The 20,805-nt window shown below is 45.0% G+C and overlaps 1 protein-coding gene across 1 annotated transcript in view; it reads left to right on the forward strand.

Annotated features, from left to right (window-relative positions):
* The window catches only part of VMP1 (vacuole membrane protein 1), a 141,518-nt gene that overhangs the window by 75,393 nt on the left and 45,320 nt on the right, over nucleotides 1-20,805 (forward strand). The window contains 1 exon segment of the mRNA XM_015426282.1: nucleotides 17,676-17,756. Coding sequence (XP_015281768.1) covers nucleotides 17,676-17,756 — 81 coding nt within the window.

Genomic DNA, 20,805 nt, shown 5'->3' on the forward strand with positions numbered 1-20,805 from the left:
TCCAGAGATTCTTTGGGAGGGTCTGATCGTGTTCTTTCTGGGCAGATGGTAGTAGTATTGCCTATTATAATCAAGTGTCTGGAGGTACTTCTGAATGTGAGGGGGGGGTCTAAAGGTGGTGTGAAGGGGACCTCCATAGGGAATCTATCCGGGGGCCTGTGGTGGCCATTGACAGTCCTTTCTGGTTCACAGCGGAGTCCCTTTACCTACAGTATCAGGCACTTCCTGCATATGCCCCAGCCATTTCCTGATCATGGTGTTTCTTACCTGTTGACAACCACACTTTTTCAGAATCTGGCCTTTCTAATCCAGGCTTTAGCCAACGTTAAAATAGCAACCATTACATGTTCTGTCTTCTGAAATGTGTACAGCCTCCATTGAGTGCCCACAAACTGCATGGTTAAAGGCAAGATTTGGATTTTCTACTTACCGTTTTTTAAAAAAACACAGAATCCCAGACCCAACCCTTCATGGTCCTGCTTCAAGGCCATTTTAGGAGGTGCAAGGGAACTATTTCCTGTGGCTTTTTGTGTGGGGTGGGAGATGTGTCACATTCTGAGCATACCAACTGTTTTACGGAGCAGGCAAGTGATGAGTTAAGGTGGAGGCAGAAGTGCTGAGTAATGAATGTGTAAAGTTTCTCCCCCCCCCCTCCTCCCATTAGGTTTCTCCAGCTATCAGAAAAGAACATAAAGTTCCCAAGCCGGGTGTTGCATGTTCTGTTTAACTCTCACGTACCTGTTGACCAGTATGAAGCGAGGGGGAAGAATGGTAACTACCAGGTGGTGTTGGGTTACTTTTTGTTAAACTGATTTGAGAAGTTTCCCTCTGCTTGGCGGTCCCACATGCATGCCTGCTAAGTTTTAGAAGAACTCATTTGCCCCCCCTTTGAGGCTTATCCCAACATTTATTTTCTCAGTCCCTCCCCCACCCGCCAAGAGCCACTGGGAACTGGCGCAGGGAATCTGTGGACGACCTCACCCTGCGAGATCTAAATCCTTTCTTAAAAGAGGGTTTACACTCCCAGGCTCAAGAGAGATCCTTTGTTCAAACAAGCACAGAATTTCCGAGTTTTGTCATGCATGTCTTTGCCCCCTAGCAAAGTTATGCTAACAGTGAGAGTGGAATCTGAGATTTCTCTGCTTGCACCTCACTGTGATCATAATATTTAGCATAAACAGTGTTTTCAGGTGCTCAGAGAGCTTCAAAGATGTTATCGTTGCAACAGCCCCATGAGACAGATGTGTTTGCCTTATGTTGGGGATGGGGGGATGAGGGGGAGAGAGAATGACTAACTAAAGGCCCCTCGTGAGTCTGTGGTGGAATCCCAATTTGCATCAGCCACTTACTGAGTCGTAGCTCAGCCTCTTGACTCCCATGCGGTGCTAACTGTGGCTCGCTCCATGGTAGCTGGTTGTATCCGGTTAGCTCCAGCATCCATCACAGGAAGGGGCTGATGGTTGTAGATCTGCCCCCCCTCCCCCAGCAGTCTTGTCTAGGAAAGCCGATCCCCATGACCTCGAGAATCAGCTTTCCCAGGGTTAGAAGAGATCTGTGATCATCATGCAAGTGGGCTGCCGGATCCAACCTGTTGATTCGCCTACAAGTTGGGAAATGTAAAATGCAGAAGCCGTGACCTATAAAATCATGCAGTTAATCCCTCCCAACTTCTGTGGGGCTTTGAGCTCACGTTTCATTGGCAGCATCCTCCCACAGGGCTGCCACAGAGGAGTCCGTTTGTGAAACCTGGGCAGGGAGGGGGGCATCGCCAAAGAAGTTTGCTGTACAGTTTGGGAGCAGATTCTGGTGTTGCATGAGAAAACAGAAGTCCAGAACCCTACTGGGTGCACTCAAGCCCTCGGGCGTACCAAAAAGAATTGCTCTTTGGATGCCAGCCCACAGATTTAACATGGAGCGAGTCACATGACCTGAACAGGGGCGAGCTGGGAAACGGGAGACAAGGCGGGGACCCCAGCCGATGGGCTTGATAAGGAGTCTGGAATGATAAAATGCCTTCCTCTTCCTTTTGCCTCCCACGCTTCCTTTGATTGTCTCTCTCTTTTTTCCCCAGTGAGATTTGTCACTGTCAATTAACTTGACTCATCCCAAGCTGCAGGTGGGGCGAAGGGCCAGCTTTCTGGGGGGGGGGTTCCCCCTCTTTGTAGCGGTGAGCAAATTTTTGAGTGCCAGTGTCTCTTCTGCATGTTGCCGGGCCTGGTGGGTGGGGAGGTGGCCTCCAGTGGCGCTGCAAAGGCCTTGGGTCAAACCCCTCTTTCCAGTGGGCTGTGTACAGAGATGCTTCTAAAGAGCTTGACTGACAAGAGGAAACATTCCTGGAATACTGTTGTTACCATTGTGCCTTTGTATTTCCACGCTGACCTATTCGCCTTAGTCCGTGTTTTGCTGTAAGTGTTGACTTCTTATCATAAACAGCCAAGATGCTGCCCTGTTTTTTAAAACCTGTACACTTCCAAGAAAGGTTTTTCCACCTCTGTCTGTTCAGATTCCTCTGTTTAGCGTACCAGGGGGCTAGCGCAGACCTAACCTGGCTCCCTGCAGACCACGGTTTGCCAAATACCAGTGATGGGAATCCCCGCTCACTTCTCCTGTGCAATTGCCTCCCTTTGCTCCTTTCTCTTGCTTGCTTGCTTTAAATCTAGCTTTGCATCTGCACTGCTGATCTACGGTTCATGCTGTCTCGAGTTTGCATCTTAGGGTTTGAAGCAAATTTGAAAGCCCTGTTAGCATTATCTGCAGCTACTATAGGTAGAAGGGAGCTGCGGTGGCTCAAGTGGTTAAGACGCTGAACTGCAGACCTGAAGGTCGGTAGTTCGGCAGTTCGAGACCCGAGTGCCGCATGACGGAGTGAGTTCCTGTCTCTGGTCCCAGCTCCTGCCAGCCTAGCAGTTCGAAAGCAAGAAATTGCAAGTAGATAAATAGGTACCAGGAGCTGCGGTGGCTCAAGTGGTTAAGATGCTGAACTGCAGGCTGTGGAAGGTCAGTAGTTCAGCAGTTCGAGACCCGGGTGCCGCATGATGGAGTGAGCTCCCATCTCTAGTTCCAGCTCCTGCCAACCTAGCAGTTAGAAAGCAAGACATTGCAAGTAGATAAATAGGGACCACTTCGGTGGGAAGGTAACAGCGTTCCGTGCGCCTTGGTGTTTAGTCATGTCGGCCACATGACCACAGAAACGTCTTCGGACAGTGCTGGCTCTTTGGCTTTGAAACTGAGATGAGCACCGCAACCCTAGAGTCGGATTCGACTGGCTTTCGAGCAAGGGAACCTTTACCTTTACCTTTTTAAATAGGTACCACTTCGGTGGGTAGGTAACAGCGTTCCGTGTGCCTTGGTGTTTAGTCATGCCGGCCCCATGACCACGGGTGATGGGATGCTCCTAGGGGCCGTGGCTCAGGGGCAGAGCATCTGCTTGGCATGCAGAAGGATCCAGGTTCAGTCCCCGGCATCTCCATTTAAAGGATCTGGCAGTGAGTTGTGTGAAAGACTTCAGCCTGAGATCCTGGAGAGCCACAGCCAGTCCGAGTAGGCGATACTGACTTGGATAGACCAAGGATTATAAGGCAGTGTAAGGAACATTAATGTGTTCACGTGTACCTTATTTTTAAAAAACTTGCAATGTTAAAAACTAGGTGTCATCGTGAAAAGTTCTCTCTGGCGTGCTGCTTTCATAGTGGGGATTTTGCGTGTGTGAGTCCAGGAGGCATTCCATCGTACTAGGCCAGAGGGGAGAGAACTAGATCGTAGGAACCTTTGCAGGTTTAAAGCTCCCCTTAAAATGCTGATGACATCAAGACCTAGAAGAGGGCTCATTTGTAAGCTTCAGATGCTGAAGACTGATTATCTTTCAGCATTTCTCCTGCAGCTTGAACTCCGGGACAGCCGGCCTCCCGCGTATAAGAGGAGGACTGTTAAGGCCCCCGGGCACCCAGGCCAAAAAGCACAATCCGGCCGGCCAAGTAGGAAATTGGAGGCTACGGTTCAAATTTGGTTCACACCAGCAGCTTTGTATGCCTCGTGAGGCAAAATAGGTGCCGTATTAGCAAAGTCTGGGTTTTGAAGGCTGACTCGGTACCTCTGAGGCCCAGGCGTGGCACGGCCATTATGGAAAATTGTTTTCACCACTGTGAACAAACTGAGGACTCATGTACAGCGGTGTCAGCAAACCATAGTTTGTCGGGCCAAACTTACATTCCAAAATGAAATGGCAAACTACGGAGAGTTTGGAAATTGCTGTTCTGCTAAAATGGCCCTCCGGGCTCCAAATTTGCACCTCTTCCTCAAAGGCTTCCTCGCTATTTATTGGGTTCCATTCCTCTTCCATCCCTTCCATCTCCTTCGCTGTGATGGACAGCCCTATCGGCTGTGGTTCTCCCTCTCCGGACCTCTTCCGAGTCTCTGTACAGCACAGCTGAAATAGTCTGTCCATAACCACTCAGGTTTCTTCCTCTCTCAGAGCAATACATTCTTGTATCTGTTTTAGTGTCCTTTCCCCACCACCACCTGGTGGATCACTTGACTAGGCAGAAAACGGTTGGTCCATTGACTGATCATATATGGTCGATTGTGGCTCAAGGGCTTTTTTTTGGTGTGTGTGGTTTTGTTTTTTTTGTAAGTGTCAGAAGGACAAGAAAGACACCAGGATCATCAGCGTGTTCCTTAGTTGTGCTATTTGCAAACACAAAATAGTTATTTGGTGTTACTGGGGGGGGGGGGGATGCAGTCCACTCTTTAAAATGTAACGAAGTGTTGAAAGCGTTTGATGTTGGATAAGATTTCTTATCCAATTAATTCACTGGAAAGACTTTGATCCCGGAATGTCAGGATCAGCTTTCGGTGGCAAGCCACTCTGTAGCAGGAGAGAGACATACACACAACCTCATTTATCACAGAGTGGCCTTCGCTCCCTCTCCAGGGGGAGGGGGCTGCACTCATGGCCGACCAGGGGGCCAAAGACCATCCTGTTTAATTCCTTGACAGTAAAGTAGCAATCGCCCCTTTCCCTGAAGACGAAATACCCTAACTCATCGTATGAACTGCCACCAACCGAGGCAACGCTCGACTTTGCCCCATCTTGGCTCCAAGCACCGATACATATACACGTATATAGATGCTTTTGTGCAAGCTCACACCAGGAGTCACCTTTTAATACTCGCGGAATTTTTTTGTGTCTGTTTTCTTTAAAGCTGTGCTGAGAGCCAGTTTGGTGTTGTGGTTAGGAGCGCAAACTCTAATCTGGAAGAACCGGGTTTGATTCCCCACTTCTCCCCATGCAGCTGCTGGTGTGACCTTGGGTCAGTCATAAATTCTTTCAGAGCTATTCTCTCAGGAGGCGTTCTCGAGAGAGCTCTCTCAGCCACACCTACCTCACAGGGTGTCTGTTATGGGGAGGGAAAGGGAAAAGAGATTGTCAGCCACTCTGAGACTCTGAAGGACAGGGTATAAATCCTGTCTCCTCCTCCTCCTCCTCGTATAAAGTTGGGTGGGGTGCATTTTTTTAAAAAGTAGATGGAACGCTTAGCAAGCTGCTGTCTTAGCTTCCCCGTGTTCTTGCTCACGCAAATGGACTTGCCTTGAATGGCAGGCATATTTCGCAACCTGGGCAGGTGATCACCAGGGGCGCTTGTAGGTTGCAAGTCAAAAAAAGAAATTGCAGCTGGAAACCACATTTGGATGTTTGCAGGCCATGTGCTTAGCAAGGAGGAGGTCTGCGGTTCGATTCTTGTCCTCTGCAGCTAAAGTGCCTTGATGGCTCGGTGAACGATCTCTGCTCAAAGACCCGTGTGAGTGACAAGAGGCCGCCTAGATTCAAGTCCAGCAGTGCCTTAGAGCCAAGAAAATTCCCCAGGTGTAAGCTTTCGTGAGTCAAAGCTCTCTTCATCAGATGGTATCTGCCAGAACACTGGTATCTGACGAAGGGAGTCTTGACGCTCAAAAGTTCATACCCAGAAACTCTTAAAGACTCACAAAATTTGTAGAACAGAGTCAGAGTCCACTGGCATCTTTAAGACTGACAAAAGTTTTATTCAAGGTGTGAGCTTTTGACGAAGTTGGAGTCATTGTCTGACAAACTGTGCGTGCACACGAAAGCTCACACCTTGAATAAGACTTTGTTGGTCTTAAAGATGCCCCCACTGGACGCTTAACTTTGTTTTACTCCTTCAGACCAACACGGCCACCCACCTCGATCTCACAAATTTTGTGGCAGGGTTTCGGAGTCACTGCTCATTTCTTCAGATACCAAAATGGGTAGCCGTGTTAGTCTCTATGTAGCTGTAGAAAAGAGTTGAGGGTCTAGTAGCAAACCTTGTTAGTCTTTAAGGTGCTACTGGACTCTTTTAAGTGCTACGGGAGTCAGACTTTTGCTCTTTTCTACTGCTACAGACAGACTAACACAGCTACCGGTGTTCCCTCTAAGCTGAGTTAGTGTGAGCTAGCTCATAGTTTTTTAGCCTCCAGCTTACACATTTTTGTCTCAGCTCAGGAAGGAGGGCTCCAGAGCAAACTAATTGATGCAGTAGCCAAATCAACTCACTCACAACTTTAATGCCCGTAGTTCACAAAGCAGAATTTTTGGTCACAAGTCTCCACAGCTTAGAGGAAGCATTGAGTCGGCTACCCATCTTGATCTACCAGAAACTCTCGTTAGTCTCTAGTGTGCTACTGGAGTCTAATCTAGCTGCTCAATTGCAGATCAACACAGCTAACCGTCTGAAACAAAGAAGACCAGAGGCTTTTAAGCTGTGCATGTTGCCTTGTTTGAGAAACACAGTGGACTAAGGTACACTGTGTTCTAAGCTGTGTGATCATGTCACATGGGTGGTTGTTTTCCTGTATGTGCCCACAGTATATGCTGACCAAAACTTTCTGGATTGCTAGGAAAAATTAGCAAATTGGGGGGGGGGGGCTGTATTTCAGGACATTTACAATCTTCTCAGTGAGGCATCCCTCATTCAGTTTTGCATTTTTTTTCAGCCAGACATTGGCTCCCAAAGAAGCTGACTGCACTTGAAATCCAGTACAACCCCCAGTTCAAAAATACAATTGAAATACTGTCCAAGGACTGGCTTTTTGTGAAATCTGGGTCCCAAGAATGTGGAGGGATGCCTGACTTCTGCCCTCCCTCCGTTGGACCGGGGGCCTGAATGATCATAGGCAGAGGAGGGGGTGGGGGTGTTCCTTTGCTGGAACTCAGCCCTAGCATGGTGGAGAGCGTGGGTGCCCCAAAATACATTTGCAGCTGTCCTGGTAGAGTGGTCGAGCATTTGTCTCGTTAGCAAATCGTATCCCACCTTTCCCGTTTGTGTCTTAATCTCATTTGTTTTCACTCTAAACGTCTCCGAACAATTAAAAGGAACCCACCCGACTCCTCTCCTTTTATTTTAAAGTAAAGTAAAAAGCAAAAAGAGCAAGAGTCCAGTAGCACCTTCAAGACCAACAGAAAATGTGGCTGGGTAGGAGCTTTCGCGAGTCACTGCTCAGTATCTGAAAAGTGATCAGTGACTCACGATAGCTCCTCCCCTACCATATTTTTTTGTTAGTCTCTAAGGTGCTACTGGACTCTTGCTTTTTTCCACTGCTACAGACAGACTAACACGGCTACATATCTGGATCCGTCTCCAGGTAAAACTGTCTATATGAACATGTAAATTTGAGCAGTAAATACAAACACGTGTCTTGAGACCCTCGATTGCTGCCCCTTTTGAATGGCGGACGGGCGTGCTGCCCCTTGGAGCCTTGGTGGCGGATAATGCTGTCGAGTTGCAGCCGATTCATGGGGACCCCGTAGGCATTTCAAAGCAAGAGACTAAGAGAGGTGGTTTGCCAGTGCCAACCTCTGTGTGGCAACTCTGGACTTCCATGGTGGTCTCCCATCCAAGCACTGACTAGGGCCAACCCTGCTTAACTGTCAAGATCTGATGAGATCAGGCAAACCTTGGGCCATCCAGGCCGAGGGTCTTTGGAGACTTATGCCCTGATATATATTTAAGGTGTCGTTCAGGCACCTTTAGAGAGACTGCTGGCTGTCACACACTAACATGGCTGTCGCTCTGGACATCTTTTTCTATTTATTTGTGCACACACACACACAGAGGAGATGCTGTCCCTTCTCCCAGCAGGCTATTTCCCCAATAACCAAACTCACCCCTCTCAGGCGAGAGAGTCTCCCCCCCCCCCCCCCCCAAACAAAACACCACCACACACGCCCATCAGAAGATACTTCCAGAAACTACATTTTACAGATGAAGTTTCAAACACGAGGGCTTCCTTGTTCCTTTCTTGCGCTTAAGCTGTGTCCCATTTAAACTTAAAGGTCCTCTTAAATCTTTTTTTCTTTCTTTCTAGACTCCCTTAGGAACAAAGCTTCGGCAAGCTTACGGCTCTGAACTTGTGAATCAGAGCTTATACCAACATCCTTTTTTTTCATTTTTTGGAGATGTGTATTCCCAGCAGTTTTTGTGTTTCGATGATTAATCCGATGAAGTAATAACTAATCATTTAACTGTTCCTGGCTGGTACGGCACAGCATTGGTGACAGGAAATCTCTTTTTCCAGGCCTAAAACAGTCATCCTTTTGATAGAAACACTGAGCAAAAAAAAATTATAGTTACAATAGAGAAAATGAATCACAGTAGCCAGGAAGAACGGAGAAGAAAATCTAAATTCTTTAATTTGGGGGAAAATATGTTTTGCCTGTAAGTAGCTTCAACATTTTAATATATATATTTCTTGGAAACTGTCAGGTTACTTGTAACTGTATTTGATGAAAGCCTCTACAGAACTTGACAGATATTTCCCAGAGTGATTTTTTTTTTAACCTCTCTATATTTTTTAACTAGGATGATAATTGTGAAATTAACTATTCATGGCATCTGAGAAGTGAAACTTTGAGAGGTCTCTTTGAAAGAGGTGCTGTGCTTTTAAAAATAAGTAAATCCCCCTTCATAAAATAAAATCAGCACTGCATGGTAGTATTGTAAAAAAACTTTTTTGTTGGAGGGGGAGCTGACACTCTAGAAAAAAATTGGGGACTCAAGTAGTTTCAATAGGATTTTGCTCCTGTAATTCTGCTTATGTCAAACTTTGCATGTTTTCTAATATATATTTTAAGATTCTGGGGGGGGGGGGATGCAGGTTGAAAGCAAGAGTCCCCATAGGTGAGCGAGTTTGACCTTAACTTCGAATAAATTATTCTTTTTCTTAGAATTTAGACTAAATTTATACTATTCATACTAAATACCCTGCTTCTAAAATACATGAGTCTTTTAAAAAGTAATATAGGTAAATCTAAAAAAAGAAAGGTTGTATTCAAGGTGCGGAAGTTTGCTAAGATTTGGTGGTTAGATTTTATTCACAAAAAAACCTACTAGGGCAAACTTAGTTTTTTGTTTTTTTAAAAAAATTGGTAGTTTCAGTTCCTTTTCTATAAGAGGATTTCTGAAAAATTAAAGGTGCTTTTTCTTCCTTTCCTTTGGTGTGTGGATGATAGTCCATCACCTGTGTTTTGAGCCTATTTGCATAGGAGTAATTCTCAAAAGCAGTGTTCCAAAAATGCTTTTAAGACCAGGCTATCTAGAAGCAGAAGTGTGTTTTTTTTCTCCCCCCCAACTGTAGAAAATTCTAGTTGTGTCATTGGGGTGGGCCAGCCTGGTTCCTTTTCCGTATCATCTGTCTTTTTATGACTTTTAAGTGTAACAATGGTGTTCTCCAAATTTTTTATTATATGTTAACTATATGACTCCTTTTTTTTGCCAAGGAAACGTATTGAATTTTAGGTTATTAAAATGTATGGAAGCCAAAAGGAAATTCAGTCTGTTTTTTTAAAATACTGTCGCTCATACCTGTTTAGTTTTAATATCCTATAAACTTGCTTTTAACTGTACTCTACAAGTAGGTTTTTTACAACCCAACCAAAGAGTTTTTGCAGGTTTATTAAATTTCAAATGTTACAATAACGCATGTGCCTTGTGAAATAGGGTTGGTGAAATAGGAACTGAAAATATAATGTTCAAATCTACTATTGCAATAGAGACTGTGTAAGACTTATGAAATCTCTGTGCAAAAGGAAATATTTTTCGTGTTCACTTCTCTTCCTTTAAATAATAATTCAAAAATGGGCCCTGATCCAGGGGGGAGCGGGTGGCAATCTGCATGTAGATTATCCTCATTGTATTATAACATGTGTCGTGATTTCCCACATTAGGCAGAACCAATTGTAGATATGGCTGTGGCCCCAATCCACAGGGCTGTCTCTGTTGGCGATCATGTAAGGCTTATCTCCATCCTCCTTCTCCATTCATGCCAGTTTTAGGTTGGCTTGTGGGGGGACCACTCTTTAAATGCTCTTATTTCTGGATCTCTAAACCTAGGGTAGGTTAAGGGGGGGGACAAATTATATGTACAAATAACCTTCCACAAATTGGATCTCTCGCTGGACCCTTACTTGACATTTGTTATACAGTTAGAGGAAGCCCACCCAACCTTTTCCCAGTTCTTTCCTCCCTCTGTTGTCTATCATATAAGAGGAGCCTTGCTGGATCAGGAATATGGGTCCATCTAGTCCAGCCTCCTGGCCAACTTGATAGCTCAGAAGTCCCAGCAGTAGGCCAGCATCTCTCCCTGTTGTGGCCATCCCAGAGACTAGAATTCTCTGAACATGGAGGTCCTCTAATAGGATACTTCCTTTTAAAACTCTTTTCCATAGAACATTCAGTCTTGCACCAATTTGGTTGTACTGGGAACAGCATCCTTCTTTTATTGCCTAGATGGGCAGGTTTTTAGGGGAACAGGAGCTGTACTACCCGTACGCTTGCTAACACTTAAAAGCTTCTGTAGAATCTGCCCCAAAGGTAAAACAGAGAGAGTGATTTAGCAGGGCCATCGGTAGAAGAAAGAGGCCATACCTGGTAAAACAGACATTTGCAAGCATATGCTGGTAATAGAAACATGTACGTGTCCACCCACGTCTCAAAGCTTTTAGCCAGAGGTACTGATCACATGACAAATATTTCTTACTCAAAGTTTGACTGAAATTAATTCATCTGTTTGCTATGGACAGTTTTTTTAAAATAATGTGGTTAACACAATTTAAAAGGTGCAACTTTCTACTTGTTCCATTCATTTTCAAATTTATCATGTTTTTAAAATAAAGCTCTACTTTCTAATTTGCTGTAGTTAACATTAAAACCTTTATTATAAATGCATAATATAAAAAAAGTGTTCTACTTGTACATAAAATGGTGAAAATCTTTTCTGTAAATATAAGTATTATTCCCTATTGGCATCTGTAGGAGTCGGAATGACTTTGCTGGATCAGACTAAATTCTCTTTGTTCCAAGACTTTATTCCCATTGGAAGCGAAGGAAAAAAATGTTTTTTATATTCTATGTGTAGTAGACCAGTTACCAAAATGGTTTCAAATATTTTAAGAAGCATTGTGAATCAAATAATCAAAAAGAGTTAATTTAGCAAACCTCAAAATATGTATAATTTTTTTTAAACCTAAAAGGAGTTTTAATTATCCATAAATTACACATCTACCATTAAAATTGCTCTACAAAGAAGAGTGGTACTCAGATGATAAAACTGAATTTTTAATTCATTTTGCAAATTGGACAGATTTTTTTTTAAGTTGTTTTGAATTTTTTTTTAAAGGCTGGCATTGGTGAAGTTGGCAGACATTGACTGCAGTTGGTTATCAAGCTTAGATCATTTCAGATTGACTTGTAATATTTGACAGAGTTTACTATTAATATCTCATTTTAACAATCAAAATAAACTCATCAATAGCTTTGAGTCAGATTATTTAACCTCAAGCCCAAGAGTTTTCCCTTCTTTAAAAGAAGTATCTATTTCTTCTTTTTTATTTCATTGAAATTGTAAACCATTTTATTTACAGTTAATTATTTTTCTCTAATTTGAGGATGATCCATTTTTTAAACACTTTAAAATTCCGGATTTGGGGGGGGGAAATAGATGTTAAATGCAGTCCACCTTGAAGATTTTCTATAAAGGGAGGAGAATTTACACTGGATTACTTTTAAAAATCTAAAGGTAGTCTGATCCTTTTTTGTTTGTTTTTAAATAAAAACTTGCTGAAATTAGTATGAGTACTTACGCTGGATCACAATCTTATATACATTTTATTTCTGTTAAACAATTTTGAGGTTCAGCAAAGAGAAAATTGCAGAAATTTGCCTAGTTGTCCTTTGGAGTTAAACTGTGTGCTCTAAGTCAATAAGAATCTTCTGAATTTTTCCCTTCCAAAATAAGGAAAAATACTATGCTACAAAATCATAGAAGTGGGCCACTAAAAAAAATGTTTTTCAATATATTTTAAACGCTGAGTTTAAATCCTTTTTATAGCTATTTTTATAGCCTCAGTAACTTGCTATGTGGTATTTGTATTTTATATTACAAGAAGAAAGAGGTGTGTTGATTGTTTTACAGAATTAAAATTTGAAAATACATAGCCTTGGGTTATACAGTTATTAATTAAATGTGGCCGTTCTTAATTTATTTTAAATGATCTGTGTGTGTTTAGTGGTAGTCTTGAAAAGCAGCTTTAGTCAGCCAAGGCTGTAAACTTGGCGACCCTTCCTCATAATGTGGAGTCTCTCATGTATCATTTTTGTGCTTTTATCAGTTTTAAACATAAAGCTCTGCCACTGAACTTGGCCAGTCATTTCTCAAAGTTTGCATAATTGTATGTCTAAGTCGTTATCCCCTTTAACGGTTCTACACCTTGTGAAAAGACAAATCTATGTTCCATGTCTGTTGTGGTATTTCTCTGTCTAGTATGAAGTTAGAATTAAGAATCCATAAAGTTTCTAAAGTATATGAATATGGAAATATATATACCATTGGTATAACAGAAGAAATTTGTAAGGTAGCTTCTACAGCATCATTTGCTGAAATGACAGGAGACCGCACCTTAAAGTAACCATGTTTGAAAATGTCAGCAAAAGCACATCGGATGGTTAAACTGTTCATTTCAGTGATATAGAATTTATTGAGAGTTTATTTTGGAGGTGTATGTGAGGAATTCAGAGCTCTGATTTTATATCCTTCAAGTTGTTGTCACAAAGGTTCCAAAACATAAAATTTAATAGAAACATCAATAGCAACTATGTCAAGGCAACTTTCTGACTCCTGAATGTACATCCTCTAATTCAATTTTGTGGGTATTCTTTTTTTGGGGGGTGTCACAACCAGTGTTCCCTCTAAGCTGAGTTAGTGTGAGCTAGCTCACAGTTTTTTAGCCTCCAGCTCACATGTTTTTGTCTTAGCTCAGGGAAGGAGGGCTCCAGAGCAAACTAATTTATGCAGTAGCCAAATGGCTTGCTCACAACTTTAATGCCAGTAGCTCACCAAGTAGAATTTTTGCTCACAGGACTCCACAGCTTAAAGGGAACATGCCTGAGCAACGACAGGTTTCTGAAGTAGCAGTCCGGCCATCTATTGAAGATGGAAGAAGAAAGATTGAGAGCAAGAAAGGGTGGATAGATCTGGGTAGCTACATAAGTACATAAATTATACATTTAGAAATAACTGTTGGAGAAATGTAAGACAGGGACCACATTTCAGGTTGCATCCTGGTTCTGCTAAGGTTATGGCCCCACGGTCTTAGTGCATCTGTTAGATCAACAGAATTTCCACCATTTTGAGTTTGGATTCTTATAACAATTATCCATGATTAGAACACCAAGGTATCTGCTTCTGAGCTCTGGGACTCTCTTCTGTTCTGAGGTTCACATTCCCCTTGAAGGATCAGGTGTGCATCCTGGAGGTACCATTGGGATCCAGTATCTTTTCTAGATGCCCAAGTAGCGGCTGTGATCCAAAGTCTTGAGCATCACTCCTGGACTGGTAAATTACCTGATAACCCCTAGGCTGCCCTTCCAAGACTGTCTAGGAACTTTAGTTAGTTCAAAATGTGGCTGCTTGTTTTTGAGAGGAGCCAAAAGGATCCCACTTCCTCAATGCTGAGGCAGCAAAGATGGCTCTCACTTCATTTAGGGCCACAGTTCAGAGTGGGCCTTGGTTACCTAAGAGAGGATTTCATCCTGGATCAGCCTCCCTGTACAGTGATAACTTGAGAAGAAGCCGTGTCCTGAATCCCCTTTTTTGTCTTGAGGTCCGAGTGGCAAGATGCAGGGCATTCTCACTGCTGCCCCTCCATTAGAAATCGCTTCCCAAGAAAGCCCACCGGATCAGCTCGTTCTCCACCTTCCAGAAATTAAAGTTGATTCCATCACGGCGAAGCAAATTGCTCCTCTTAGTAGAACTCTTCCCCCCACACACACACCACCCCTTTTGTTGGTAGAGACCGTAATTACTGTTTACACATTTAGAAATGTATAAATTACTGTTTAAGTGTATTAAAATATGTACTTAATTGCTCATGTCTAGTTCTTATGCTTTTGCTTTTCAAGACGCCCACTTTGGTGGGATGTAAATATACAATACATCACTCTGACTATCTTCCAGAGGTGATGTAAAAATGTTCTTTTCAGGATTAATGGTTCCTTTTCGTACCGTGTTTCTTATTGTGTGTGTGTGTTATGGATTTCTTTTGTATTATGCAAGCTATATTTTTGTCATAAAAGCTTTTATTGTGACGTTCTTTGCAATAACACTTTGTGTTATAAATTGTTACCAGCCCCTGTGAAGAGGGTTAGGGTTATAAATCTATGACTTATTTATTAAATTTCATGGAACTTGTTTCAGTCTGACACACGAGAGAGTCAGTGTAAGTAATTGCCTAATGATCTGAATTTGACCATGCTGCGGAATGCAGGATACAGAAGTGTTCCTCCCCAGAGATTGTCACTTTCCTTCTTAGAACTCAGAATTTTTATAATCTTGCAAAAAAGAACAAGTTTCTAGCCCTCATGGTCAAAGAAGGGGGGAAACTCCAGTGTGGATGGCTTCTACTGGATGTTTAGGAACTTGAGAACCTGGGGCTTCTTCACTAGCAACAAATTCCAGCCCACTTTACATAAAATTAACTTATATGTCCTATGTACAGTTTCCTGGTTAATGTTCTGTGTCAGAACATATAGTTTGCATGCAGAAGGTCCGAGGTTCAATCCCTGAGAGTTATGGTCCGTTAAGAAAATCTCTAATAGGAGGCTTGGTTTCCTGGAGGGAAACTTTGACAGTTGTTGCCAGTCAAAGCCGACAGTGCCAAACAAGGTGGATCAGTCACCTGCGCGTACTGATAAAACAGTTGACAATTCCTAAAGAATTTGAAATAAAATAAAATAAAATTTATTATTACGGTTCGTGATCAGTTACAACAATGTACATGAATCTAATAAGTTTTAGGAAATGTGCAATCTTTAAAATGACTGAATGGCCTATGCATTCTTAAAATCACAGAACAGATTGAACAAATTTGAAATCTAATATAGCAAAAGAACAGAATCCCAAATTGTATGATTTTATTGTACTGTCTCAAGCATGTCCCTGGAAAGGTGGCATATACATTTTCTGGTGTGTTCCCCCCCCCCCCCTTTCAAAACAACCAAATTAATTATGTCGTTTGAATCCATATTCAGATGTGTATGGCACTTTTTAAATTTTAGAAAGGAGGCTATACTAGGTAATACTTTAAGATTTATAATCCAGAATTCTCCTTCCTCTGATTCCTTGGACCAGGGCTTGTTGAAATGTATGGGAATTTTTTGAGTTCTTCTCTGGAGCAACAGACCCAGAGCTTAATATGATGAGCTGCCCTGTAACAGCATCAGGCACAGCGGTCTGTTTAGTTCAGCCACCCCGGGCTTTTCTAGGCTTGGATCTGCACTCACTTAATCCCAATCTGTAATGCAGATTTACTCAGAACTACGTCTGTGTGCCCTCCTCCTGCCATCTCTTTTTAAAACAATTGGTTGTGTTCAGATCATGGGGCGGCCCACGTGCTCCACCAGTTGAAGCATCCTGCTTGGTAGCTGTCTGAGAACCCCCCTGATGCCTTGGAAGAGAAACAGAAGTTCTTGGTCATTGAGAAGGTCCGCAAAACGGCAGAAAATATTCTTGAGCTGTCTGTTTTTCCCTGGTGATATGCGAATTGCAGCCCGTGTGTCGAGAGTTATGTTTTCGGCCTTCCCTTTGGCTCTCCACAGGTTATAAGCGCAAAGTCTGGTAGATCTGACCAGGGGCCCGCACGAATCCAAGTGTGTGCAGTAAATGTGCCTCAGAATCATCCACAGTATGCAGGCATTCCTTTTAAAGCATCTCTGTGGGAAAATGTTCCTTAGATGCAGACTAGATAAATTCTTGGGGGAGGGGTAGGTATGTCAGTGGCTGTCACTGCTCATGCACAGAGCTTGTATACTCGGCGTACCCAGTTACTGTGAGGCATGGGAGAAGGCTGTGGCCCTCAGCCAGTTTGGTGTAGTGGTTAAGTGCGCGGACTCTAATCTGGGAGAACTGGGTTTGATTCCCCACTCTTCCACTTGCACCAGGCTGGATGACCTCGGGCAAGCCGTAGTTCTGATAAGAGCTGTCCTTGAAAAAGAGCAGTGTCTGTCAAGAGCTCTCTCAGCCCCACCTACCTCATGGGGGGTCTGTTGTGGGAAGGGAAAGGAGTTTGCAAGCCGCTCAGACACCTTTGGGTAGTGAAGGGTGGGGTATAAATCCAATCTCTTCTTCTCTCTTCTTCTTCTACTTCTTATGCCTTGTTCGTGGCTTCCCAGAGGTTTCGGGCTGGCCACGATGAGAAACAGGGTGCTGGGGAAGAGTGGCCCTTCATCTGATTCCGTGGTTGTAACGTTTGTGTGTTGAATGTAGAAAGTCTGGACAATGATCTAGCCCACTGCTGTTTCTTCTGACCCTTTGGTACCGCTGATCTTTAGCTGCTTGAAATCCCTGTACCCAGAGATGCCTGGGACTGAAGCTTTGTACCTGATGCATTGGCCCAGGCTAGCCCGATCTCAGAAGCTAAGCAAGGTCAGCCCTGGTTAGTGCTTGGATGGGACTGGAGGGCGCCCAGGAAGCCTAGGGTCACTTCGTAGAGGCAGGCCATGGCAAAACCACCTCCGAACGTCTCTTGCCTGGAGATCCTTCAGGGTCTCCATCAGTCAGCGGCAGCTTGACGGCACTTTTCACCAGCACCTTCTGCACGCAACCTGTGTGGTGGTGGGCCGAGCGGCAGACCCTTCCCGAGTAGCTGCCGTGCGCAAGTTCCATGGGCATTTTTTGTAGGAGCTCCGTTGAGCGCCATGGCAGGAGTGCGAGTGGAGGGGGGAGGGCTTCGTGGAAACTCTGGCTCATAACCCTTTCTGTTCAGAAATACGTTCAGACATTTTGCCGGGGGGCTAATTGCAAGTAGTTAGCTTCCATGTGCCAGGGTGTGGAGAGCAGGAAATGCCGGGAGGGGCTATTTTTCTTGAGCGATGAGCGGTGCCTATGTCACGACACTTGGAACGGGTCAGATGCAAATAAGCATCCGTGAATGTTCACAATTTCAACTTGATTCAGCATGCCGGATGTCTGGTTCACCAGTGTGTCAATTCTCTGTCTGGGGGTGGGTGGGTTGTCTTTCTAATTAAACCTGCTGGCATAATGTGGAGCGGGGAAGGAGAAGGGTGGTCAGTGACGCCCAGCTGGTTTCCTCCTGTGTTACTGATCTCGCTGTTTTCCTTGTTTTGCAGGACTTCGCCTCCCGTGCTAAGCTGGCGGTCCAGAACCTTGTGCAGAAAGTTGGGTTTTTTGGCATCCTGGCGTGTGCTTCGGTGAGTTCCCTCCAGCACAAAAGTAACCTAAGAGTCAATTAATCAATCAGCTTTTATTTGCTAGCTGAAAAGAACTACCCCAAAGCAGCTTCCAGGAAACAGAGCAACACCCAGACAACCACAACCACGACATAATAAAAATCAAGGAGGAGGGACAGAGGATGAAACATCAGTGAAGTTAATGAATCGTTAATGAAATCAGCGTTCTTGGGTCCTTGTCCCAGACAGTGTTCCCTCTAAGCTGAGTCAGTGTGAGCTAGCTCACAGTTTTTTAGCCTCCGGCTCACACATTCTTGTCTTCGCTCAAGAAGAACAGCTCCAGAGCAGACTAATTTATGCAGTATCCAAATTGCTCGCTCTCAACTTTAATGCCAGTTGCTCACGAAGTAGAATTTTTGCTCACAATACTCCACAACTTAGAGGGAACATCCCAGAGTCTAAAGCGGCATGGGCTTTGGGATGGGGAGGGCGCAGGAGGCTTTTAGTCAGGCACCCCAAAGGAGGCTTTTGGCCCCATACAGAGTGGTGTTGAGAGTGACACGCCCCGGGGGGCCCTTTCTTGGGATCCTAGCAGATGCCTGACTCCTGCCCTCTGTAGCCAGCTGTGGTTGCTTCTCTGCAGGGTCTGTGTGAGTGTGGTGGGGAGCTCTGGGGCCCTAAAAAAAACAGAGGGAGAGCTGCTCTGGCTGGGGGAATTCCACATGGGTGCACACCTCCGCCATGGGATTCTCGGCACATTGGTGGCCTGTCCAGGGCAAAAGGAAAGGGCGTGTCTGCTGGGCTGCTTGAAAAAGGCTTTCGGAGATCAGCTTTCGTACCTGCACCATCCCCGTGGCTCATTGCAGGTGAAATCTCAAAGGCAAAACTTCTTTTTACGTCCTCAGCCCGGGATGCCTCTAAAGATGAGTCGGTTCATACAATCTGCCGCAAGTCATCAGGGGCTTAAGAATCCAGCCTTCGGCCTGTGCCTTTGAAGTCACCCTGAGAACTCGCCCCACCGTGGCATTTTCCAGGCGCGGGATAAGCCGGTCAAGAGAGTCTGGGGGTGGCAGGCATACGTAGCTTGGTGGTGTCTGGGTTAATTCCCCAGCAATCTGCAAATCGTTGGGTTGCAGACTGTAACGTTTTTTTATTGCGCTGTCCCTGGAAGGGTGCTCACAGTTAACAAACCTGTTTTCTGTACTCCCCTCATCCACACACAACCCCTGCCAGCACTGAGAGGGTGGCCGACCCAACGTTGTTCAGGGACCTTCATGCCGGGGCAGGGTTTGAACCCTGGATCCCCTAATCCTAGCTGTACACACTAAACCAACTGTATCGCCTGCGACATCTCCCCAGTGCTCTGGGCTTTGCCATCTGTCATTGGAGTGCTGGAGGCCCCCATCAGACCCCTGGATCATCCAGATGAGAGCCTCCCTGAGGCCTTTCACCCCTGCATACAAGTGCTGGGTGGCAGCACCAGGGGGACGCCTGGGTCTCTGTGCGGAACGGGATGCTCAGCTGGGTGAACCACTGGTCTGATCCAGAAGGGTGCTTCTGACCTCCTGATTCCTGGGGTTATTTGGTTATTTCCTTCATTGACACCCTGCCTACTCTTCTCCCCAGTGGGAACACAAAGCGACTCGCATCATTCTCCTCTTCTCCTTTTTTATCCTCACAACAACCCTGTGAGGTAGGTCAGGCTGAGAATGTGTGACTGACGTAAGGCAGAACAAGGTCTGAGTCCAGTGGCGCCTTTAAGACCAACAGAGTTGTGTTCAGAATGTAAGCTTTCGTGTGCAAAGCACAGTTCTTCAGACAAATGGAATAAAATCTCCTCCAGGGCTACTTACAGGGGGAAAGAGGGTGGGGCCAGCCGCTAGGAGGGGCCACTCAGAGCCAAGATGCATCTGCAAAGCCGAAATTGGATCAGGTGTCCGGCAAGATCAACGGATGGCGGGAAATTAGCACATAAATGCAGGAGTTAACAAAGAGATGTGAGGATGAAGCTAGAGTCCAGCGGTGCCCCGAAGGCAAACCAAGCCTCTGCATTTTAGTGTATTTCTTTTGCAGAATAATATAATCCTGAATGTAGTGCAAGGGATGTTGGGTTGTTTGAGGGGGATGTAGGGTCAAGTGGCCTCCCTGCCTGAGAGGAGAGAACGAAGATTCCCAGACACTTCCCATGATTAGAAAAGACACCTTTAGACATTCATCTGCTAGTTTGACATATTTATTGCTCTACAGCTGTTGACCCCATAACCTTACCTTGTTGTTTAGTGTCACTTTGCATATCTTGAACATCATCATGTTACATGTTAATTTGCTGTTCGTTCTCTGGCTTGAATTCTGAACCTTCCCTGCCATTCTAAGTGTCTTTGATAAAGTGGGCCTGCACCCAAAATCTCCTACCTCGAATCAGCCTTTGTTGGTCTTAAAGGTGCCCTGCTGGACTCTGAATATGTTCTGCCAGCCCAGCCCTGTGTGAATAGGTGTCACGCAGACCTAACGTGTGACTCAGCCAACTTCCAGGGCCTGAGTGGGGATCTGAGGCCGGTTCTCCCGGCTCCTAGCCCAGCACTCTTACCGGCTACGCTACACCGGCTCCGCATGGACTCCGGGGCCTTCTGCAGTGTGGGGCAGTCCAGGGGTCCTGCCACTCAGCTGGGTACTTCCCCCTCCTCTTTTCTCCGGTCCTTACGAAACAGCAGGGCCCTGAGTTCTGTCTTCTGTCGCTTTTAGCCTCGCGTGACGTCAGCCTGTGGTAAACTTATCCGCGTCTGAGGCGGAGAGCTTCTGACTGGGCATTCTGTTGCCTTCGCTCAGCATCCTTTTTCTCTCGGGCCTCTAGCCGGCCCAGCCCTTCTCTCCGTTCCTTCTGCTTCCCCCCCCCCCCCAAGCAATGTGTTGCCAGTGTGGCTTTGCTTTGTCTAGCTCTTCTCAGTTGCTCAATTTAACTAAGCCTTCGCTGGCATGTGGTCCTTGGATCTGACTCACCTCCTCACAGTCACTCTCTCATGAGGCATCTCTGAATAATCTGACTTGAGCCGGGGGATAACTGGAAATCGGG

This window comes from Gekko japonicus, unplaced genomic scaffold (assembly GCF_001447785.1).
Source record: "Gekko japonicus isolate JY-2015 unplaced genomic scaffold, Gekko_japonicus_V1.1 scaffold476, whole genome shotgun sequence".
Taxonomy (NCBI): Eukaryota; Metazoa; Chordata; class Lepidosauria; order Squamata; family Gekkonidae; genus Gekko; species Gekko japonicus.